The sequence below is a fragment of the Mirounga angustirostris genome, unplaced genomic scaffold, assembly GCF_029215605.1.
Source record: "Mirounga angustirostris isolate CCGP_5_RB_7025 unplaced genomic scaffold, mMirAng1.0.hap1 SCAF_17, whole genome shotgun sequence".
In the NCBI taxonomy this organism is placed as follows: domain Eukaryota; kingdom Metazoa; phylum Chordata; class Mammalia; order Carnivora; family Phocidae; genus Mirounga; species Mirounga angustirostris.
Window position 1 is genome coordinate 29075892 of NW_026991725.1, and position 21783 is coordinate 29097674.

General features: G+C 54.8%; 1 protein-coding gene across 1 annotated transcript; it reads right to left on the reverse strand.

Moving 5' to 3' along the window:
• Positions 1 to 8475: 8475 nt before the first annotated feature.
• C1QL1 (complement C1q like 1) lies at positions 8476 to 16581 on the reverse strand. The gene is made up of 2 exons (XM_045888028.2): positions 15721 to 16581; positions 8476 to 9862 (listed from the first exon to the last, which is right to left on the reverse strand). The coding sequence occupies exons 1-2, from the start codon at positions 16315 to 16317 to the stop codon at positions 9683 to 9685; spliced, it is 777 nt and encodes a 258-aa protein (XP_045743984.1). The 5' UTR covers positions 16318 to 16581; the 3' UTR covers positions 8476 to 9682.
• Between the last annotated feature and the right edge of the window lie 5202 nt (positions 16582 to 21783).

Genomic DNA, 21783 nt, shown 5'->3' on the forward strand with positions numbered 1-21783 from the left:
CCTGTAGGGGGCTGGGGTACCGGGAAGGCGCGGCCCACCCTGTCGTACCTGGGGCTGGGTTCATCACCAGCTGCAGCAACCAGATATCAAATACATTTTCAGATCTTTTTCTGTGGGCTAAGACGGCATCTACTGATTCAAGAGGAACTTTTTAGCCGTTGTCCAGGGGCTCTTCTCGCTCCGCGACCATCTCAAGAATGAACTTTGAGAACAACCTTGGTGTGGAAAAGCCGGCGGAGACAGAGAATGGCAATTCCACCCTTTCAGCGGTGTCAGGAATATCCTGGACTGATTGTTGAATACGAGGCTCGGCCTCCATCCTTCATAACCGCTCGCTGCATGGATTCTGGTGGGCCAACCTCATATTGATCCTCAACGCTGGAGGTTGTGGAGGTCAAAGAGAGCCCTGCACTGAAATCAGGGAGCCTGATTCCAGTCACTAGTGGCTGAATCACCAATCAGTGCTGAGACTGCGGAAGCCACTGCTGCCCTCAGTTTCCTCATCCATAAAATGGGGTAAATATCCTGCCCTTCCCACTCACCTAACACAGCCTGGATGTGAAAGCCCTCCAAACCACCAGCATTTGTAAGGGGATAGCTTTGTATGAATCTGATCAGGAGGAAACGGGTGGTGGCTGCCAGGAAGCCCGTTGCTCACCAGTTTCATTCACCCGATCTGTCCCCACACTGGGACAATGAACAGGCATGCAAGAGGGCAAGAGGCAAACTTCCCTGGACCTGACATCAAGATAGTGGAGTCACTATTTAATACCTGGTTGATTTGACTCAAACTCTTCATTCACCTTCCTGGACCTCCCTCGCCTGCTATACAGTGGGATAGCATTGTTGTTTGGGGGGAGAATAAAATGAGAAAATGATGCAAAGGTGCTGTCACTGTAAAGCTACAAGAAAACTAGGGTATTCTTGCCATCTGCACTACCCAAGAGAAATATAACTGTTAAAGAATGGATTCCAGCTTAGGGGCCCCTTCCCTCTCACAGGGGTATGCATTTTATTTTATTTTATTAAGATTTTATTTATTTATTCATAAGAGACAGAGCGAGAGGCAGAGGGAGAAGCAGGCTCCCCACCGAGCAGGGAGCCCGATGCGGGACTCGATCCCAGGACCCTGGGATCATGACCTGAGCCGAAGGCAGACGCTTAACCATCTGAGCCACCCAGGCACCCAGGGGTATGCATTTTAACAGAAGTTAGGGGTGTGGTTGAGGAGCCACCAGGGGAACAAATTCCTCTTGTGTCCTTGTCAGCCAGGTCTTGCCTTGATCCACTTCTGGTTTGGACAATTAGCTGGAGAAAGTGAGATGAGGCAGGGAGCTGAGGCTGTCCCAGCTGTGGGCAACGGGAAGGGGACACTTAGCTTGTTACAAAGATTAGAAATAATGTAAGTGTGGCACATTGCGGACATTCGGTGAAATGGTCCTAGGTGTTCTTGTGTTCATTCATCCAATAAGTATTTATTGGTGGACCCAGAAGATAGAGTGGTGAGTGATAAATGCCACCTCCTACCTTCACAGAGCTTGCACTCTATGGGAGAAAATAGACAATTAAGCAAGTACTAAAAACGATGTGATATATGGGCTATCATGAGAACAGTAAAGGGGGTCAGGAGGAATTGGCATGCAAGTTGGAGCAAAAGGAGCTGTTCCTTGGATCTCAGAAGCCAAGGAAAAGGAATTTTGCAGGAGAGTCAAAGGAGCCCATGACGCTGAGAAGTTTTGGTAGGACGTGGCCAGGCCCACCTTAGTGGACACAAATGGAAAACCCGTGGACCCTACACTACCGATGTCAATAAAGGGGGATTAGCCTGGCATTGACCTAATCAGAATTTCAAGGCCTAGAACCCAGATGTAAGGGTTAGGTGAAGAATTTTTGCCTTGTATGGTGGCAGATATTTTTGAGCTGATACGGCCAATATGTTGTGGATATCTCACAATCCGCAACTGGCAAGATCCCCGACCCTAGGTGCTCAGAGGAGGGGGGGCACGTTCTCTCACCTGCACACTTCTCACTGCACATCCCTTGCACCCAAGTAGGGCATTTGCTGCTTCAGATATAGTGATTTTATTTATTTGGGTTTTTTAAAAGATTTTTTTGAAAATGTATTTGACACAGAGAGAGAGCATAACAGGGGGAGCGGTAGGCAGAGGGAGAGGGGGAAGCAGGATCTCCGCGGAGCAGGGAGCCCGATGTGGGGCTCCATGCCAGTACCCCGGGATCATGATCTGAGCTGAAGGCAGACCCTTAACCAACTGAGCCACTCAGGCGCCCTAGAGCGATTTTAAAAGATCCTTCAACCAAATCCAAGACCTCGTTCACGGTCTGGTCTAGCACAGAAGTCAAGCGCAATGAAGACGGAAAAGTGTCCCCTCGGTTTATCAACAAGGAGGTTGTGGGTGGCCTTGGCAGGAGCAGTTGCAATAAAGAGACAACAGCCAGAGTGGGAGGTGAGAAAGTAGTAACTACTCTTTTAAGGCATCTGGCTGTCAAGGGGAGCAGAGGAAGGAGGTAGAGGCTGGATGGAGAGGTGGGGTCAAGGGAGGATTTTTAAGGAGAGATTTAAATGATGGGAGGGAGCTGATAGTGAGTGAGCAGCTGAAGAGTAAGGAGAGGTGTGATTAGCAATTAGGTGAAGTCCCCAAGAAGGTGGGAGATACAGTGATCAACCACACCTGTTAGCCCAGCTGGGACTGAGGGGTTTACCGGAATATGAGACTTTCAGTTTGAAAACCAGGACAGTCTTGGGCAAACAAGGACAGATTTGGTCATCCTGGTGGGAGGGCCTTGGATGCAGAGCACAGTGGCAGACTGGGCCCTGGAAGAGGGGGATAGCTCTCCCATGGAGACACAAAGGAGGAGAGGAGAGGCCCAGATGCAGAGAAGTTTGTGGATTTTACGGTAGAGGTTGGTGGGAGGTAGGAGATATGATTACCCATTGGATAGTTAGCTTCACGCTCCATCTCCTGCCTTTGCTGCCAGGCCTGACACATAATAGGTACTCAAGAAAACAGGCTGAAGGAATCAGTGAATGGAAGAGATCGGGAGTAGGTGTCACAGATTGGGTACTCTGTGGAGCAGACTCTGAGGTGGGGATCAGTGTGCAGGAAGTTTACTGGGGTGTGCTCTTGGAACGAACATGCATGGAAGAGAAGGAAGGGAGGCAGGACTGGGCAGAGAGGGAAATTGAGCTGGGAGCTCTGAAGCTGGGGAGAGTCTTCAGAGTTGTCCTGAGTGTAAGGGCCCTGCTAGGGGACCAGGCCTTTAAACCCCCATGTGGATCTGTCACTGGAAACAGGCTGCCCTGAGAAGTGGCCGGGACACTGGGCAAGGCAGCTCCCATCAGCAGACGCCATCCCTGAAGGGGGCTGCTAGCTGAGAGCCACCTGCTGGCAGCACTCTCAGCAGCCGGGGATTTCTGGTCCTGAAGGAGACCTGAACAGTGCATCACAGCGTCCATCATCAGGAGGTAGAAGTGTCACAGATGTTCGAATAGCTGCTGTTGTGGTAGAGTGGTTATTGTGTGGTGGGCACAGTGTTATGCGCCCGAGTCAGCCATTGTTATGTGGAAGATGCTCTCAGTAGGGCCTTGGAGACCAGCAGATGCCTGCCAGGGGAGTTCAGGAAGCTTCATGGAAGAGCGGGCAAGGGACCTGGGCTTTGAATAATGAGCAGGTGTTCTGCATGCCGTGGAAGTAGCCCAGGGCCTAGAGGACCCATCCTTGGCTGTGGACAGGCAGGAGAGGTCTGTCACGTCCAGGCTGGGGTCCTCACTCAGGGAGCAAAGGGGCCTGTGCCCTGGGGTCCTGGGAAGGGACCCTCAAATTTGCCCTTCACCATCTGGGGAAAGGCAGGAGCCCTGCCCCTGCACAAGCCGGCCAGGCAGCAAGCATTGGGGAAAGGGGTGCCAGGTGAGCTGGTTGGGGAGACGGCTCTGGCTGGAGGGAGCAAGATTCAACCCCTCTCCTACTCCAGAGAATGGCCAGTCAAGAGGGCTGTTCCGGGAGGGTAAGCCATGTGACCTTGGGTGAATTAATTCACCTCTCTGTGCCTCAGTTTTCTCCTCCCCAAAATGGGTGTGACAATGGTAACTACCTTGTGGGATCACTGTGAGGTTTAAATGAATGAATGCATTCAAAATTCTTAGAATAGGGGGCACCTGGGCAGCTCAGGTCATGATCCCGCGTCCTGGGATCGAGCCTGGCATCGGGCTCTTTGCTCCACATGGAGCCTGCTTCTCCCTCTGCCTGCCGCTCCCCCTGCTTGTGCTCTCTCTCTCTGACAAATAAATAAATAAAATCTTTAAAAAAAATTCTTAGGATAGTACATAAGCTGTTCTTATAACTTAGGGGTTGATACAGAGATGAGGGCATATGTCATTCCTCCAGCTCCATTATTTCCCAAGTCCTTGGACAAGAGAAGAGAAAACGCTCGGCTCCCTGGGTTTTATCCCCACCAACCCCATCACCAAGAGGACAGCTTCAGCAACAACTTGGGAAAGGGGCACCTGTGGGGGGGGGGGCAGGGCTCAGATTTCGAAGGGATAGACAGTTTGTAAAACCTTTCCAAACATTATGTAAGTAAAACTGTAAGCCTCCACTCAGTCGAGCTCCCTCAGAGTAAGCCCTCCTGACAGTTTGAGAGACCTCCCTGCCCCTCCAGTAGCACTGTGTAGGATGTGTCTGTTTGATCCCTATGGGTATCTTGAATCTCTGGATGGTTTCTTAGGCATTTCTGAATCCACACAAGCTAGGGCCTGACCCATTGAAGATGTTCAGTAATGTTGAAACAAGCAGAGCAAGTAGAGACAGGTGGACCACGGTCTCGGGGTATCCCTGTGCTCTCATCCCAAATTGGAGGCTGTAGAACAGAAGAGGGGGTCCACGTTGGACATGGGAGGACTCAGTGTGCCTATTCTCAACAGCTCCACATCTTGGGTACACCAAACTGACCCTTTCCCTAGTGCCCCACATTCATTTTGGGGTTACCAGGGTGGGAGAACACCCCAGGAATCTTCATCTTCTTCGATGAGCATCATGACCATCCCAGGCTTTGAAGTGCAACCAAAGGATGTTTAAATCACGGGGCTCGGGAGACTTGGGTGGTCATACTAATAATGCATTTGCATTTTGCTTTATAACTTACAAAACAAGTTCTTACGCACTGCCTCACAACAGCCCTCCAAGTAGATATTTTGATTGGCCCCGTTATATAGATGAAGAACCTGAGGCTCAGAGAGGTCACGTGTCTTTTCCTGAAACGCCAAGCATGGCCAGGACTTGAACCCACTTCTTCCATCTCCACTTGCTGCATGTCTACTGGGTTCTGCTGTCTCTGAACCAACCTGAGCAACCTTGGCTCCCTCTCTGGGTCTCAGTTTTCCCAGCTGTGTAACGGGAGTTACCCATTCAGTGGTTTAGAGTCTCAGTTTTGGTGGATGGAACAAATGGTGAGCATGTTGAAAGCATGCAGGGTAACCCCCCTCCCTTTTTCCCTCCAGCCCCCAGCTGCCACCTCTCAGTAACCCTATCACCTCCTCCCAGTTCCCAACATGTGTAGACTTTTCGCTTCCACTTTATTATCACCTCATTTGTAGGATTTTAAGGTTTGTTACCTGGAAGGGAGTCAGGAGCTCACACCTCCAGTTCCGCTTTTCAAATATACCTTCATTGCTTGTGAAAAGAACCTTATTAACAGCATCTAACCTGCTACAGCTTATGGGGACACTCGGATAAATAAATGCAGAGGGAACCAGGGCAGGCGAGAAAGCACAGGTAGCTGGGGTAGGACAGCCTCTGGGTCCCTGGGATTTTCTCCTGACCCGTGGGGTCCTGTCCGGGTCAAGAGAACGCAGGTGAGGCCCCAGTAGCCTGGAGCAATTGACTGCTTTCTCTGGGCCTTTGCCTCCTGCCTCCTCCTCTGGCGTTCAGAGATCCTCCGGGGAAACAGCTCCCATGCCTCCGCAGCTCCCCTGTCTCCTGGGTGCTTGTCCGGGATTGATTCTCGGGGCAGCTTCCCCTCCGAGCAGTAAATGGAATATCGGTTACCAGGAGTGAGACGGGAGGCAATTAACCCCCAGACCTCGCCGTGGCAGATGTGTTTGTAGCGAGCTGAAGCGGCGAGCTGAGCGCACCTGCCTGGCCATCCTGCAAAGTCATCCAATTAAGACAGTCCCCAGCGGTGGGTTCCTGCTGTCCCCTCTGGTGCCCATGACCCCAGAAAGCAGGGCAGCTCTAGCCCTTAGGGCTAGCAGCTGCCTGGGCACAGGATGGCCTACCGTTCCTTGTGTGGGTGAGCTCCAGGACCACCTCCATCCTAAGAGCCCCCTGGCAGGGACATTATTCATTAATTAATCACACATCTTTCTAAAGGGGAGGCAGTCTGGGGAGCTTTCGTCCTTCCTTCCTCCAGAGTGGGACTGCCATTCTGCCTGGCCAGCCTCCTTTCTACCACCCAGCCAGTCCTACCCCCTGGAATGTTCTTGTGCCAGAAAGCCCTTGACGGAGGGGGAGGAGAGACACATGCCCTGCTTTTAGGGAGCCTCCAGTCTGAGGGGAGACACAGCTCTTGCTCTCAGAGATCCCCCCAGTTAGATGGAGAGATAGAGTCTGTCCTTCAGGGTACCCCCAGTCCCAGGGGCTGGTCTTAGAATGCCCCAGTTTAATAGAAAAAGCAGTATCTACCTTCAATCTACCCTCCTGAGAGGAGAGTCACAATCTCTGCATCTAGGAACCCCCCAATCCTGGTCTCAGTGGAGATACGTACCGTAACCTCAACTTACTCAAAACACTGTCTTTGAGGACCCCCACCCAGTCTGATGGAGGACACAAAGATCTTGCCTTCAGGAAGCTTCCCATTCTGATGGTGGAGACACAGTCCTTGCCCTCAGGTATCCCTGTCTGACGGGGGAGACACTTTCCCAACAGTTTCCCCAGCTGCCTGAGTGACTGCAGGATACCCCGGGTGCCCTGCAAAGGAAAAAAAAAAAAAAAAAAGAAGTCCTTGGCTTCAGTCCAGTCCTAGTTATGCCACACACTTGCTGCATGACCATGGGCAAGTCACGAATTTTCATCAGACTATGATTTGCTCATCTGCAAAATGGAGTATTAGGCCCATCTCTCAAAATGACATGAGGATCGTCTGGTCACCAGAAGCAAAAGCAAACAAGCCAGCCAGGCACTCCCTACAGAAATGATTAACATGCTTTTTTATTGTAGCCGAGGTCCCAGACCCCAGTCCCTGTGGTCTCTGGGGAGGGGTGGGGAGCCCCCCAGGTGTGTGGCTGGGTGATTCCAGGCCAATGTGGCCATTAAAGAATCACAGAGGGCTGTGGGTGGCACTGGGGGCAGGGGAAAGCTCCTTCTAATCTAATCGCTTTTCCCGAGGAAACTCTCATTCCAGCCAGACCTGCCAGGGGTTTTATTGGGTTTGTGGGGACCCGCGGATTTCAATCTCCAGACCCCACAGGGAAGGAACAAGCATTAAGCTAATTTTATTAAATGGCCACAGCTGGCAGTTAGGGGAAGTAGGGGAGAGAAGGGAGAATAAAGAAAGCCATTCAAGGCTGTCAGCCATGACAAGGGTCCATACATGGGGCCTGACTGGGAAGGAGGCCACCCCTCCTTCCTGTCTCTCCAGCTGAGCCGGCTGGCGGAGGGGAGGCCAGATGGGACCCTTCCTCAATATAGAGCCTTGGGACTCTCCAAGAGGCTCACCCCAGGGTTGCTGCCCAGGGCAGATGCTTGTAAGTACATCAAGCCTCTGCAGGGCAGGGATGGGAGTGGGAGGGCTGGGCACAGCAGGGACGGAGCTGCCTCAGAGCCTTCGCAGCTCTGCTTTAGAGATCCCAAATCTTTAGGAAATAGGGCATCCGGGCTAAGAGCAAGGTCTTTGGTTCAAATACTGACATTTGCCTTTTCCTAGCTCTGTGACCCTGGCAAGTTATTAACCTCTCTGAATCTCAGTTTCCCCATCTGAAATGGATAAAATAACAGTGCCCATGTTATAGGGCGCGTGAGCATTTCCTGCCAGTCCACCCCACCGCACCCCACCCACATATCGGTGAGATAGTATTTATAAAGTTCTCATGTGGTGCCTGACACAGAGTGGTGCTCTCTAAATCTTAACTCTTATTTTTTTAAAGATTTATTTATTTTATTTATTTGAGAGAGAGCGCACATGAGCAAGAGTGGGGGGAGGAGAGGGGCAGGGGAGAGGGAGAGAGAGAATCCCAAGCAGCCTCCACACCCAGGACCTAATGTGGGGCTCGATCTCAGGATCCCGAGATCATGACCTGAGCTGAAACCAAGAGTCGGATGCTTAACTGACTGTGCCCCCCCCCACCAGGCGCCCCTGAATATTAGCTATTACTATTTAGGAATGCTGTAACTGCAACTGTCAAGGGTCCCAGTTATAGAAGGTAAGGGAGGCAGAGGCAGGACAAGGAGACTCAGTGTGTTGTCTTCAAGGAGTGGTCTTCTTGGATTCAAGTGCAATCACAGAACTTAGTGACTATGTCACATGAAGCAAGATATTTCACCTCCCTGAGAGAAGAAGAAAATCTACTCACCCAACCTCTCAGGCTCTCGGGAGGCTTGAGCCAGATGCCATACCGTTGTGCAAACTTTCAATGATGTATAAATAATAAAAGCTGTGTTTATTGGACACTTAACATGATACCTCTTGAATCCTCATTCAAGCGAGGTAGGTCTTGTCACATTTTATAAGATGAGAACACTGAGGCCCAGAGTTGAAGCACTTGGGCCAAAGTCAACCAGTTTTTAGTGCAAAGTGTGTTCCTGTCATTGCTGTCACTAACCCAGAACTGAAGGAGGAGTGACTTGCCCAAGATCATACACAGTGGTACTGGATTGAGAGCCTGTGTGTCGCAGTTTAAACCTTGCTGATGCCACTTTCAAGGACAAACAAATGGAACTTTTCCACCATGGAAGGTGATGATGGAACTGGGCTCCCATTTCTGCTGCCCAGGCCCCCTTGGGCTGTGGTGAGCATCAGCCCCTTGGCCCACCTCCTCCTGGAGCAGCTCTGATTCTGGCACCTGGCTGCCTGCCCCCAGATTCACGGGAAACTTCCAGCAGACCCCTTTCCTTTCTGGAAGAAGGCAGGGCTCATGGACCCCTTCTGCAACTCCTCTCCAGGGCACAGACCCAAAGCCAGCGGGGTGGAAGTGTTTTTATTAGAGCTTTGGTCAGACGGGGGGCGCAGCCGGCCTGGGGCTTTAGCAGGTGCTGGGACGCTATCCAGCCCCAATCCACCCCTCTCCCAGGAGCGGGAGGGCAGCGCATCCGAGCACGGGAAGGGCCCCCGCCGAGACCTGTCCCCAGCCTGGGGCCGGCTGGCGAGCAGGGTGGGCAGTGAACAGTCCTATAGTACAAATATACAGCGCGGGCCGGGGCGGCGGGGCGGTCGACACCGCCTCCCGGAGACCGGGACAGGCGCGCTCTGGACCCGGCTCTGCGGCGAGCGGGCGGGAGAGCCTAGCCTGCGGGTGGTGGTGAGGCGGGCCGGGGGCGTCATAGCCGGGGAGGGCCAGCAGCCGGGGCTGGGCAGCGAGGGGTTGGGTGGTCCTCAGCCCGTCCGGAGGGGAGCGCCCCGGGGTGGGGGTGGGGTGGGCGGGTGGATCGGGATGGAGGGGGACGCGGGGCGCTCAGTCGGAGTAGATGATGAAGCCGGAGAATGTGCTGTATTTGTTGCTGTTGCCGCCGTGAGCTTTGCCTCCGTCGAGCTTGATGAAGACCTCGTCGCCCGCGTCCAGGTGCAGGATCACGCTGTTGCTGGCGTAGTCGTAGTTCTGGTCTGCGTCCTGGGCTATGGCGCTGGCCCGCACCTGCGGGGGGGTTAGGGGGTGGGGTGTGTGAGAGGGTAGGGGGGAGGAGGGAGAGAAGTAGGGTCGGGGAGGGAGGGGGACTGTCAGAGGTAAAGGCAGTCACCTGGGGAGGATCTTGGGGGCCCTAAAAGCCCCGCCTTCAGCTCTCAGCTGGCTTCTCTCCCGTCATCCCCCCACCCTTTCCAATCCTAACTGTGTGTTTTGGGACCCGGTTATAGAGGAGCCCTGGATTTCTAGGGCAGGTGTAATCTGGGTCTGAATTAGGAATCAAGGTGGAGTTGGCCTCCTTAACGCCTCTAGGTCTAACCTAGACGACCTCAACAATGCCTCCAGGATGTCCCAGCCTGGAACTCCCCTCCTTGCAAAGAGGAATTCTCTGGAATACCAGGGGATGGAGGGCCATCCCTTCCCTCCTTATCATTCCTTCCTCTCTGCTTTAATTGTGACAATAATGCCTTACATTTCAGCCATACCCACCTGTTCTTACGTCAGTGGATGGACACAAGGGTGCACCTTGGCCCCAAAGGTCAGGTGGTAGACTAGCGCCAGGCTGCTACTAAGCAACCACCTAGTACCAGAAACCAATATTTAGACTCCTTGTCTGTAGTTCATTCTGGAGTCTTTCACAGTGGAGCAGTGGAGATGGAAGTCCTGGTAATTACTTCCCCTCCCAAGGCTCAGAGTGAGCCTGCATACTGGCCTCCAAAGAGCTGTACCTCTACCTGTGACTGTTACCCCACTCCAAGAGGACTGCTGCCTCCCCCTATCTTGCCCCAGGGTGGTAGAAAGGAAGGAGGTGGGAAGAAGAGAATCCAGGCTTTACATCTTTCTGTGATCCTCAGTCTGATCTGCTATCCTTGCTGGTCCTTGTTTTGTTGGGGGAGGGGAGGGACTGGCAGGACGATGAAGCAAGAGAGCACCAGCATTTGGATATGAAGCCTGCTGTCACTTTTGGGGGCTCTGTTTATAATCATAAGATATTGAGAGTGGGTGGTGGTGGGCAAATTCCCTTCAGGCATGCCTCGCCAACAACTGAGGCAACACAAGGCCTGAGCCATAGGATCTGGGGCCTCTCCTGGATAGCCTGGGTGGAGAACGGGAAGACAGGGGCCATCTCCAAGGTGCAGGCTTGTGTTGCGGGGGGTAGGCTGCATTGAGTGGGGTTCTCTCAGCCGGGCTCCTCAACAGCCCCTCTCCATCCTGGCCCTTCCCCGAAGGCAGCTCTCCCAAGGGCTGATGGTCTGGGCTGGCCCAAGCCAAATTAGGGGAAGGGCCCCTTCTCCTTCCTGGGTGGGAGGCAGAATTGCAGCTCAGCTGTCCCACAGCCGCTGGCTCAGCAGCAAGACTGCAATAGGAGGACCCAAAGCATTTGCATGCTGTCTGCCATTTAAAGTCCAGATCCTTCTAGCCCCTTCCCTCCCCCCAGGGAAGGCACTGTTTGGGGGGGCACTTAGTTGGGAAAACCCATAGTTCAGCTAAAGGTAGAGAAAATCAAATGAGGGGAAGATGCTGTCTGTCAAGAAGCTCAGTTTCTCTGTTTAGAAGATGGATAAGAAGATCCTGCCTCACCACTACAACCTTTATAAAAGCCTTTCCATGGTGAAGAAAAAGAATTTTAATCTTGATGGGGCGTTGTGCTACTAGGCAAGTGTTCAAAGCAAGCAGCCAACTTCTGTATTGTTCCCTGGGCCCTAATCCTCGTAGCATTTATTAATACGCATGCATTTCATTATCTTTGCTAATAAATTACTACTAATAACAATTATTTTTATTACCCAGATTAATTTAGCCTTGACTCATTAAAACAGTGTGCTTCTTAATAGCCAAATCCATTCGAATACAGTCATCTGTCATCAGGAATCTCCTGGTGATGTGACAGGCATCAGAACTGTTATGCTTATGTTTATTATTTATTCATCACCATGATTGTTGCTGTGATTATCCTAATTATCAATGGAGGCAGGGAGAATTTACGCCCTTCCATCCTTAGACGGTGGGGGATCCAGGAACGGAACCCAGGCATCCTGATTCTCTGCCCGAGACTGGAAATAGTTGAGCATCCAACTCCTCCTGGGGGCCAAGGGGAAATTTGGGGAATTGAGGTTGCCGTGGAAGCAGGAAAGCAAGTCTGGGACTTGTCACGAGGGGGCGCTGTAGAGTCACCTCCATGAGTGCGGCTGGAAGGGAAACTGAGGCAGTGGTCTGACCAGGGCCCTGGAAGGAGGAGGGGGGGAGAACCCAGGAAGCATACCCCTGCCCCCAGGTCAATGGGGGGTGGCAGATGTGCAGGAGTGGCTCCCACAGGCAGCCAGCTGGGCCCACTGGGGACACTCATGCTGTCACATATTGACTGGGTCCCTACTGTGCTAGGCACTGCGCTCTGTGCCATGAAAGGTATTCAAGGCGAGAAAAGGACGGCAGGAGCCCCTCTCCGGGGTCCAGTGAGGCCTTTCCACAGGAGTCTCAGTTTATACACTACCCCACCTCTCACCGCACTCAGGCTCTGTTGTCTGAGCCCTTCCCCATTTGTAATACACTCACCTTCCCAAAGCCCCTGCCCTGGACAGTTGGCACTCTGGCCATGGGCCCTGGCCCATTCCCACCCCTCTCTCCCGGCCCAGTTTCTTAATTTCATGTCTTCCTTGACCCATCTGAACTGGGGGCCTTCGAGACAGCCTCAGGGGGCTTACCTCACTCAGGGCACCACCCCCAATCTAGAGGCCCTTCCTCAGGCTCCTCAGATCCCCATGTCCCAATGACCAGAGCTTGGGGCCATCAGGCTGGGCAGTGGTGACTCCAGGCCCCCTTAGGGAGAGGGACTGGTGGTGGGCCTCAGGCAAGGACAGAGAGGGGGGCCTCCGTACCAGGCAGGAAGGTAGTGCAACCTCCCCCCGTCTTGCCCAGGGAAAGGCCAGGGAGCAATTGCAGCTCAGCCTTCCTGAGGAAATTCTGGAAGCCTTTCTGCAGGCAGGAAGCCAGAGAGGAAAAGCGCAGAGCCCAGCATTGGCCCTGGTCTTGAAGTCAGGGGAGGCAGAAGCCCCTCTGTTCTGTTCCAGTCCATGGCCCAGGGCCATCATTCTTTCTCTGCTCACTTGAATGTCCTCTTCTACCTCTAGGGCAGCCTTTTCCTACATTTGATCTTTTTTTTTTTTTTTAAGATTTTATTTATTTATTTGACAGAGAGAGGTAGAGGCACAGTGAGAGAGGGAACACAAGCAGGGGGAGTAGGAAAGAGATAAGCAGGCTTCCCACCGAGCAGGGAACCCGATGCGGGGCTCGATCCCAGGACCCTAAGATCATGACCGGAGCTGAAGGCAGTCGCTTAACCAACTGAGCCACCCAGGCGCCCCTACACTTGATCTTTTTATTTTCTCCCTAGCCATGTCTTCCCACGTCGACCCGGGTTCACCTCTCCCCTGACCAGGTTGGTCAGAGTTGGGGCAATCGTTCCCTCCCGAATCATTCCCTCCAGCTAACACATCTGGGGACAGGAGTAGCCCCTGGGCTCCTGGTCCTCCTCTAACACACTAATCGCTGGGGTGTGTTGTCCTGTGGTTACTACTGTCTCCCCTTCATGGACTGTGAGGTCCTGGAAGGCAGGTGGATCAAACCCCTGCTACCTAGCTCCATACCTGGCTCCTAGTAGGGGTTCAAAATGAATATGTGGAATGACTTGTGAGATTTAATGAGTCTCTTGAGCAATCTGGAAAGAGAAGTCACGGAGGATGTAGGGGAGAGGGGTATAGGCCCCACTTTTTTGTGAGGGAGAATGGTCTGAGTAACTGTTAAAATGCTGGGTCTGTGAAGCCCTTAGTTAAAGCTGCCTCTTTTTATCTACTAGCCTGTGGTCCCACCTCTACTGAGTTCCTCCTCGTCAGGCTCTGCCAATGCCCTGCCCCTGCTGAAGGGGAAAGGAGAAGCTCTGAGACAGTTTCACCTCCCAGTGACTAAAGCTAGTGTCCCTGCCTGAGCACACATCACCTTCGGGGCAGCCTCGGGCCTCATCTCTGGGGCCCTGCTTCAACCTCCTGAGCTGGTGCAAGGTCTAGGGCCCACTGGGCGTCTGGTGACTAGCTCCCTATCCAGGCAAAATGGGCCCCCGGCCCCCTGAAACCCCAGCTCAGGACCAGCCCAAACTTTCTTTGGGAAAGGAAGACATTCCATTGATGAAGGTGACATTGCTTCATCCCTTATTGGTGATTAATAAGGGGAATCGTGGGGCTGTCTGCAGAATGAGCCCTCACTGGATACTGAGGCCTCTCATTTGGTCAGGAACCAAGGACAAAGAGGAGAGATGCAGGAAGCCTGACAGATAAAAGTGGGAGAGAGACACTCAGGGAATAAAGAGGGGTGTGAAGCTCAGGGGAGAGAGGCCAGAAACCCCGGAGAGGCAGGTAGGACTGGTGGACACAGGAGAGAGACGGACAAGAGACAGAGTAGCAAAAAGAGGCAGGCAGGAGAGAAAGAAGAGGGGGTAGACTTACAAGTGCCTGGTAGTCTTTGTGCTGACTCCCAGGCCTGTCCTTTCCCCCACCTCCAAGCCAGGTTCTACCTCAGGGTAATACTGCAGTAGGAAGGGATCCAACAGGGTCTTGGGTACCAGGCGTAGGAGATTCCTTGCCAACTCCCACCATCCCAGCTTTACTTGGGACCCCTGCTGGTCTCCTTCTTCCACAGGAATTCGAGGCCTCACCAACCCCCATCCGCACTGGGGGGTGGGGGTGCCTTAGGCCACTGTGGTCTGGGAGCACTGGAAAGGGAGGGTGTATCAAAAGGGAAGGGAGGGCGCCTGGGTGGCTCAGTTGGTTAGGCGACTGCCTTCGGCTCAGGTCATGATCCTGGAGTCCCGGGATCGAGTCCCACATCGGGCTCCCTGCTCAGCGGGGAGTCTGCTTCTCCCTCTGGCCCTCCCCCCTCTCATGTGCTCTCTCTCAAATAAATAAATAAAATCTTAAAAAAAAAAAAAAAGGGAAGGGAGCTGGGCAAAACTGTCACCCTGGGGCAGAGTTTGGTCGAGGTTGGTCCAGGGGCAGCAGTTCCAGAAAGAACACCATGCACTACCCTCCCGGTACCACCAGCTTGGCGCCAGCCTGGGTCTCTGCAATGGGGCTAGGGAACGAAGAGGATCCCCTGACACTCCAGGAGTCAGGAGCTGCAGCTGCAAGATCCAGGGAGGGGGAGTTTCCATCTCTTTGCCCCGCCTCAGGAGGAAAAACTCCCCCCCCACCCCCACCCCCGCCGCCCCTCGCCGCCCCAGGCCACCTTTTTGCGCCTGCAGCTCTGACACCGTGGGAAGCGACTGGGATGTCCCGGGTTTTGCAAGGGTGTCAGGTCGGCCCAGTGGACCCTTCTCAGGGACCGAGGATATATTGCGGCTAAGGCTTTGCGCCCCTGGCCCCCTTTGCCTCTGTGCCCCAAACGTCTCCTACAGCTCGCCTTCTCGGCTGGCGGGCGGAGCGGTGCGCCTGGACGCCCGCGGGCGCCCGAGGCTGCCTTCCCCCAGAGCCCATCTTTGCCCTCCCCTAAGCGCCCGCTGGTATCAACCACAACCCCGGCTCTCAGAGAGCGCTTCCCGAGGGCCAAGCCCCCAAGGACCAGTCCGCGCGCCTGGGAGCCCTGCGCTCTGGCTCTTTGGTTTTATCTCCCGCATTTCCATGCGGCGCGCGGGTGCCCAGCAGCGTCGGCCTGGCAGCCAGGGCCCAGGAACCGAGGAGTTGGCGCCAACCGGTCCACCATCCCGCATGGGACGCCTAAGCGGGGCCGCGGTAGGGTGTCCACCTGTGCCCGCCGGCACCCTTACGCCCCGGGCTCCCCGGTGCCCCGCCCCCAGGCCAGCCGCATGCCCCCGCCGGGCCCACCTGGCCGTTCTTGCAGAGGTCCGCCCACATACTGGTGCCGTCGCCGCCGCGCATGAGGACGTGGTAGGTGAAAAAGTAGGTGCCGGGAATGTTGCACGTAAACTTGCCGCTGGTCGCGTCGTAGTTGTTGCCCAGGTTGGTGACCACGTCGTCGAACTTGAGCACCTCGTAACCCTCGTGAGGGTTCTTGAGGCCGGCGTAGAAGGCCACGCGTGGCACCGTGGTGTAGGTGGCCGTGCTGACGGCGCCGCTGCCCCCCGCACCCGGCAGCCCGGGGGGGCCGGTCTTGCCCGGCTCACCCTTCTCCCCCGGTGGCCCCACAGGACCGGGAGGACCCGGGTCTCCGGGGGGCCCGGGGGGGCCCGGCTTGCCTGTGCGGCCCGGCTTCCCCTGGGGGCCCTGCACCAGCGTGGAAGGCGGGGGCGCGCCGCTCTGCTCGCTCAGGGCGTCGCCGCCGTCGGGCCGCGCGCCGGCGCCGGGGCCCCGCGCGGGGTAGGGGTCGCATACCATGCGGCAGGTGCCCAGCATCTCGTAGTGGCCGTCCGGGCCACCCGAGCTCACCAGCACGGGGATGAGCACCACCAGCACCAGCAGCATCACCACGCCCGCAGCGGCCGCCAGCAGCGTTTTCCGGCCGGCGCGGAGCCTGGGGAGCGCCGGGCCGCCCGGCCGCGCCGTCGGGGCAATGGTGCCGGCGGGCGGGGGGCGCGGGCAGGGCGCCCGCGCTCAAGGGCGGTCCGGCGGGGCTGCGGGCATGGGGCCGGGCCCGGAGCGCCGCGCTGCGCTGGATGCGCTGCCGAGCCCAGCCGCCGGCTCCTGCCTCGCGCCTCCCTCCCGCTGCGCGGCCGGACTGAGAGCCGCGGCCGCCGCGTCCTGCCCCGCTCCTCCCGCCTCCTAGCTCTCGGGCCGCCGCCCCCTCCGCCCCGCCCCGCCCCGCCCCGCCCCACCAGCTCCGGGCCGCTCGGCGCCCGCGAGGGGTGGGGCTGCGGGCGGGGCGGCACCTAATTGGGCCGCGGGCTGTAGGGCTCCGCCCACTGAGGGCGGGGCCGCGGAGATGAAGGCCAGACTCCGGGAGCTCTATAGAGACTGAGATTCGGAAATGGGGAGGATGCTGGAGTCTGAGAAACAGTCGAGTCTCCAATAGGGAAGGGGAGAGTAGGGACCAAAGACCGAATGGAAGAGAGGGCCACAGGGAGAGCTAGGGAGCGCCGAGGGAGACTGAGACGAGAGGCCTCGAGGGTCGGTTGCAAAGAAAGCTGAGAGGGAGGCTCTAGGGGCCACCGCACGCAGGGGCGGAGGCCGGGGTGGACGTTCCCCAGTCTGCTGGGGACAAAGAGCAATTGAGGGGAGTATGGAGTGGGGAGCACAAAAGGGACAAGGAAGACGGTGAAAGGGAAGATGAGAGGAAGGCAAAAGGAAAATGGGGGAGGGGGCCATTCTGCGCCCAATCCTCGCAGACCACCCGTCCAGGAGATCTGGGGATCGCGTGCTTGTCGGAGTGCCCGGCGAGTTCCCCAACAACTGACAGCAGCTGCTCCTCCTCTTTTCTGGCTCCTGGCTGTTCCCTGGCCCCGTCTTCCCCCGGGACGGGCGGGATCTTCTACCCATACCTTCTTGCCCCTGCTTCTTCCTCACCGAGCTCCAGGCCAGACAAGGCTGCTTATTCCTAGGGGTGGGGAGGTCCTCCATTTTCCTCTGATCACTCCCCTTATCCCTGCTTTTAGATCAGGGAGAAATGAGGGCCCTAAGAAAGTGGGCATCCCACCTCATTTCTTCATTCCGGCCAATACAAACAGTCCTTGGGTGGTAGCTCCCTTTTCCAGCCTCCAAGAGGGGAGATTGGTCTCACCCAGGCCCTCAGCTCCTCCTCCACCCTAGCCTCCTCAGCAGCCCCCTAACTCTTCTCCCCATCAGGTTGCGTGAGGCAATCCTCTTCCTCAAGTGCAGTGAAGTGTTTAGGTTGCATAAACGGAAATGTGTCTGCTTCCATCAAAATATTTGTCACATTATTTGAGGCCTCGCTCGTGCTGCCCCACTGCTCCTCCTTCACCCTGCTTTATGCAGCCCACTGGGGAGGGCTCTGCTTTGGGGGTCCTCTGGCCGCTGCTAAAGGATGACCCTTCAGCCTCTTTCTTTTCTCCTGAGAGCCACCCTCCCCCCTCCCCCCCCCTCCCCCGCCCCATGCTGACTGGTCACAACTGTCCTTATGATTCTCTGGCGCTTTCTCTACCTTAGGATGAGACTGCTTACCCCCACCCAGAGCTGGGAGGAGGAAAGGGACATGAGAATATCAAATGAGGGGCTACGAGAGAGGACCTTCCAAGCACCGATGGCAGAGCCCAGTTGGAGGGACCCCCAACCACCAAGGAGGGAGCTAAACCAATTCAATAAATAGCATTTCTTCTGGGCTTACTGTGTGCCAGGTCCTGTATTGAATGCTTTACATACATGATCACACTGGATCTTCACATCAAGCCCTAGAGGTAAAACCCATCATTTTTCTCATTTTACAGATGGAAAACCGGGGCTTTGGCAAGTTAAAAGGTTTGTGCAAAGTCACACAACTAGTAAGTGGTAGAGTCGGGATTCAAACCGTCAGCCCGCCTCCAGGCTCTTCCAACCCCGGGCGCGATTGTGTCTCTAGGTACTATTCAATGTCCAAAGGGAGGAAAGTGTTAAGTCCGGGAGGAGGGGGCGCTAGGCTGAGCAGCTAGACCTCCCAGGCTCAGAAAGAGTCATCTTCAGCTGTCAGTCTGCCTACTGTCTCCCACCTTGGTCTCCCTCAATATGTCTCTTCGAAGAGTGACAGGGCTAGTGACCCGAGGGACAAATGCGCGGTCTTTAGCGTGTGATTTGCACGTCCCCCTTCCCCAGGTTCTCAGGCACATGGGTCTCTCCCCTGCTGTGCAGCTGGGACTCGGCTGTCACCCGCAGCCCTCCCAGGACCCGCCGGGAAAGTGCGGCGGACGCCCCAGGCCGAGGACTAGGCGGGTGCGCCCCCCCGCAGCTCTCGCCGCGTCCGTGGGGCGCGCTCAGCGCCGCGAGGCTGCCTGCCCCCCGCCCCCCGAAAGAGCGCCCGCTCCCTGGCGCGGTGTGGCGTCTCTGTCAGCCCAGCCGGATTCTCCCCGCTTCGCTGGAGTGGAAAATAACGGCTTCAAACTTTGCAGAGAGGAGTTGGTGCCAGCACTTTAATTAACAGCCATCTTGGCCTGTGAGCCTGGGCCACCGGCTCCCGCCTCCCCCACCACCACCCCGGGCCCCCCAGGCCCCGCCTCGGCCCCGCCCAGGTCCCCCGAGGGAAACGAACCCCCACCGCGGCGTCCCTTTTCCGTGGGGAAGTCAGGACTTGGCCGATTGGGGGGCGGGCGCTGCCTTGGGGGAAGTCCCCCAGTTTACTGACTGAGGACCCCCCCAGCCCTCCCACTCCACCCACCCCAAATTCTCTAGAGCTTGGTGGTTGAGGATTCTGGAATTAGATACCTGCGTGCCAGTCCCAGCTGGTGATTTGAGGATGGTCTAACCTGGACCGCTTCAAGTGTCCCCCTCCGGAAAAAGGGATGTGAGAATTCAATGAGACATGATGTATGTAAAGCACTGGGCTCGGTATCTGGTTATGCACCCAGTAAATGGTGGCTCATATAATTATTTCACCCCCAGGCTAAGAAGTCCTTTCTACCACCCTAGGCCTTGGGTCTCCTCCAGACTTCCTCCTACAGGTTGCTGTGCTTGGCGCTAGGATAGGGATACAATGGCCTGTGCATCCAGGTTCAGAGACAAGACTAGATGAGTGAAGAAGGACCCCTTGTGTTCTGGCTTTTTGGCCTCTTCCTCAACCACCTGCCAAGGCCAGGCACCCAGGTTTACAGAATCGGGAAGAGGTGAGCCCTGATGGAAGAGGGGGAGAGCAGCACTCTCCCTGGCTGGGATGTTGCCATGCTGGGGGCTGAGGACCCAGCTTTGCTTTCCCTCCTTTCCGCCCCCCTCACTCCTACAGTCCCTATCATTTTGGGGGAGGGGGCTGCTGGGCATTGTGGTGGTGTGTGGAGGGTGCAGTATAATGAGTAAGACTCTTCATTTACACATGGCGGATTTTAGGAAACCAGGTGGCTGCTCCGTGGTATTTTGGGGTTCTTTGAATGAATGTGAGTGGGTGTGAATGTGTAAGAGACGGTCTGTGTTAGCGTGTGTCTGGGTTTGTGAGTGATGACGAGGGTGCTGTGCCCTGAATCATCGGCTGGCAAATCTGCATTCATTTGTCCCCTTATTGCAAACATCGAGCTAGGCACTGTGATGTGGTCGTGCTGGTGTCTCCCGAATGAGGAAGCCCTAAACCATACCCCTGAGGAGCTCACTCTTTGACAGGTGACTTAGGCGGCAAGCAATGGTAAATGTTATGATAGTTATTAACGTTCTTTGAGCACTTACTAAGGGCGAGATCTTGTTCTAAGCACTTTAAGTGGATTATCTTATTTAAATTTAACAACCTATTATCCTGGACTTAAAACTATTACATGGCTTATATCATTTAATATCGGTAACCCCATGAGGTAGGCAGTGTTATTTTCCCCATTTTATAGCTGAGGAAAAAGTAAGGCTTGGGAGGAGGTTTGCACTGTTAGGAAGCACAGATGAAAAATTCCCTGCCCAGAGGACTCCAGGAAGACTTCACAGGGGAGGTGTCACTTTTTTCCATCTGTCTATCCACCCATGCATCCATCCTCCATCCATTCTGTAAGTTCATATTAACTGACTGTCCCCCACATCTCTTGTTATCACAGGACACAGTGATGAGCATGCAAAGGCTTCTGACCCTTCGTAGTTTACACTGTATGGCAGGAACCTGGACAATTACACAAGCAACTGCTGTGTAGCTTGACAAGCTGCCTGGGAATATGTGGGGTGCCGTAGGAGCATGCAGCAGGGTCGGCTAAATTCATCTGGAGGGAGAGAATCATGGGAAGCTTCCTGGAGGAGGTGATATGTAAGTTAAGCCCTGATGGAAGGATGGCAAGGTGAAGAGGAAGGCCACCAGAGGTGGAGCTAAGAGGGAGGGTGTGAAGATTATTCCAGGCCTAGGGAACAGCATGGGCTAAGGACAAGCTTGCATTCATCCTAAGGGCCATTAGAAACTACTGAAAGGCGTTGAGTGAGTGATACAATCAGATTTTTCAGACTAGAAGGCTCACTCTGGCTACCGTGAGGTGGAGGGGTTAAAATCAAGTAAGAGTATCACAGGCAGATTAGGTAGGAGGTAGTTGCAGCGATCCAGGTGAGAGCTGATGGGGCCTGATCTGGATGGGATGGGAGTGGGGTGGGGAGCAGGAGATTTCCAGGCTTCTAGAAGGATCTTGAAATTTTATGAAATGAGTGAAGATGGATGAATGTTTCTGTCATTACCTGGGTACTGATGTACCTACTCTATTTCATTTAATCTTCACTGGAAGGCTAGGGAATAAGCATGATCATCTTCACGTTGGAGATGAGGATGTGGAGGCTCAGAGAAGTTAAGTAACTTGCTTGGGGTCACACAACTGGTAAGAGAGAGAGTCAGGATTAGAACTCAAGTCAGCTTGACCCCAGGTAGGGGCTCTTTATCACAGGCCCAACAGGTACATACCTGGTAGGAAAATCAAGGAAAGGCACTTGAGTGAGAAAGAACAGTTTGGATCAAGGTCCAGTGTATAAAAGGCATATTTTTGGTTTTGGGTTGAACGCCACTGGCCTACGGCCCTGGCTTGGGCAGGCTGGAGAGCCAGGTAGCAAGAGGAAGAGACTGGCTCTCCAAGCTGTTAGGCCGTCTACTTGCTGTGTGTGTTTGGGGAAGTCTCATCACATTTTAGGGCTTTCATTTCTTTCTCTGGGCTGGAGAATTGTCCAGGGCAGCTCTGAGAGCCTGTGATTCTCATATTGAAGAAAACTCCCCATTGCCATCCATTCAAATATTTAAAATCCCTTTATGACATTTTAACTCACTTTTCCAGATCCTCCATGAGAAAAGCCTCCATAATTTCAGCCCCCTTTGGAGAGGGTACATTTGGTCAGAAAGTGTGGGAGAATGCAGGT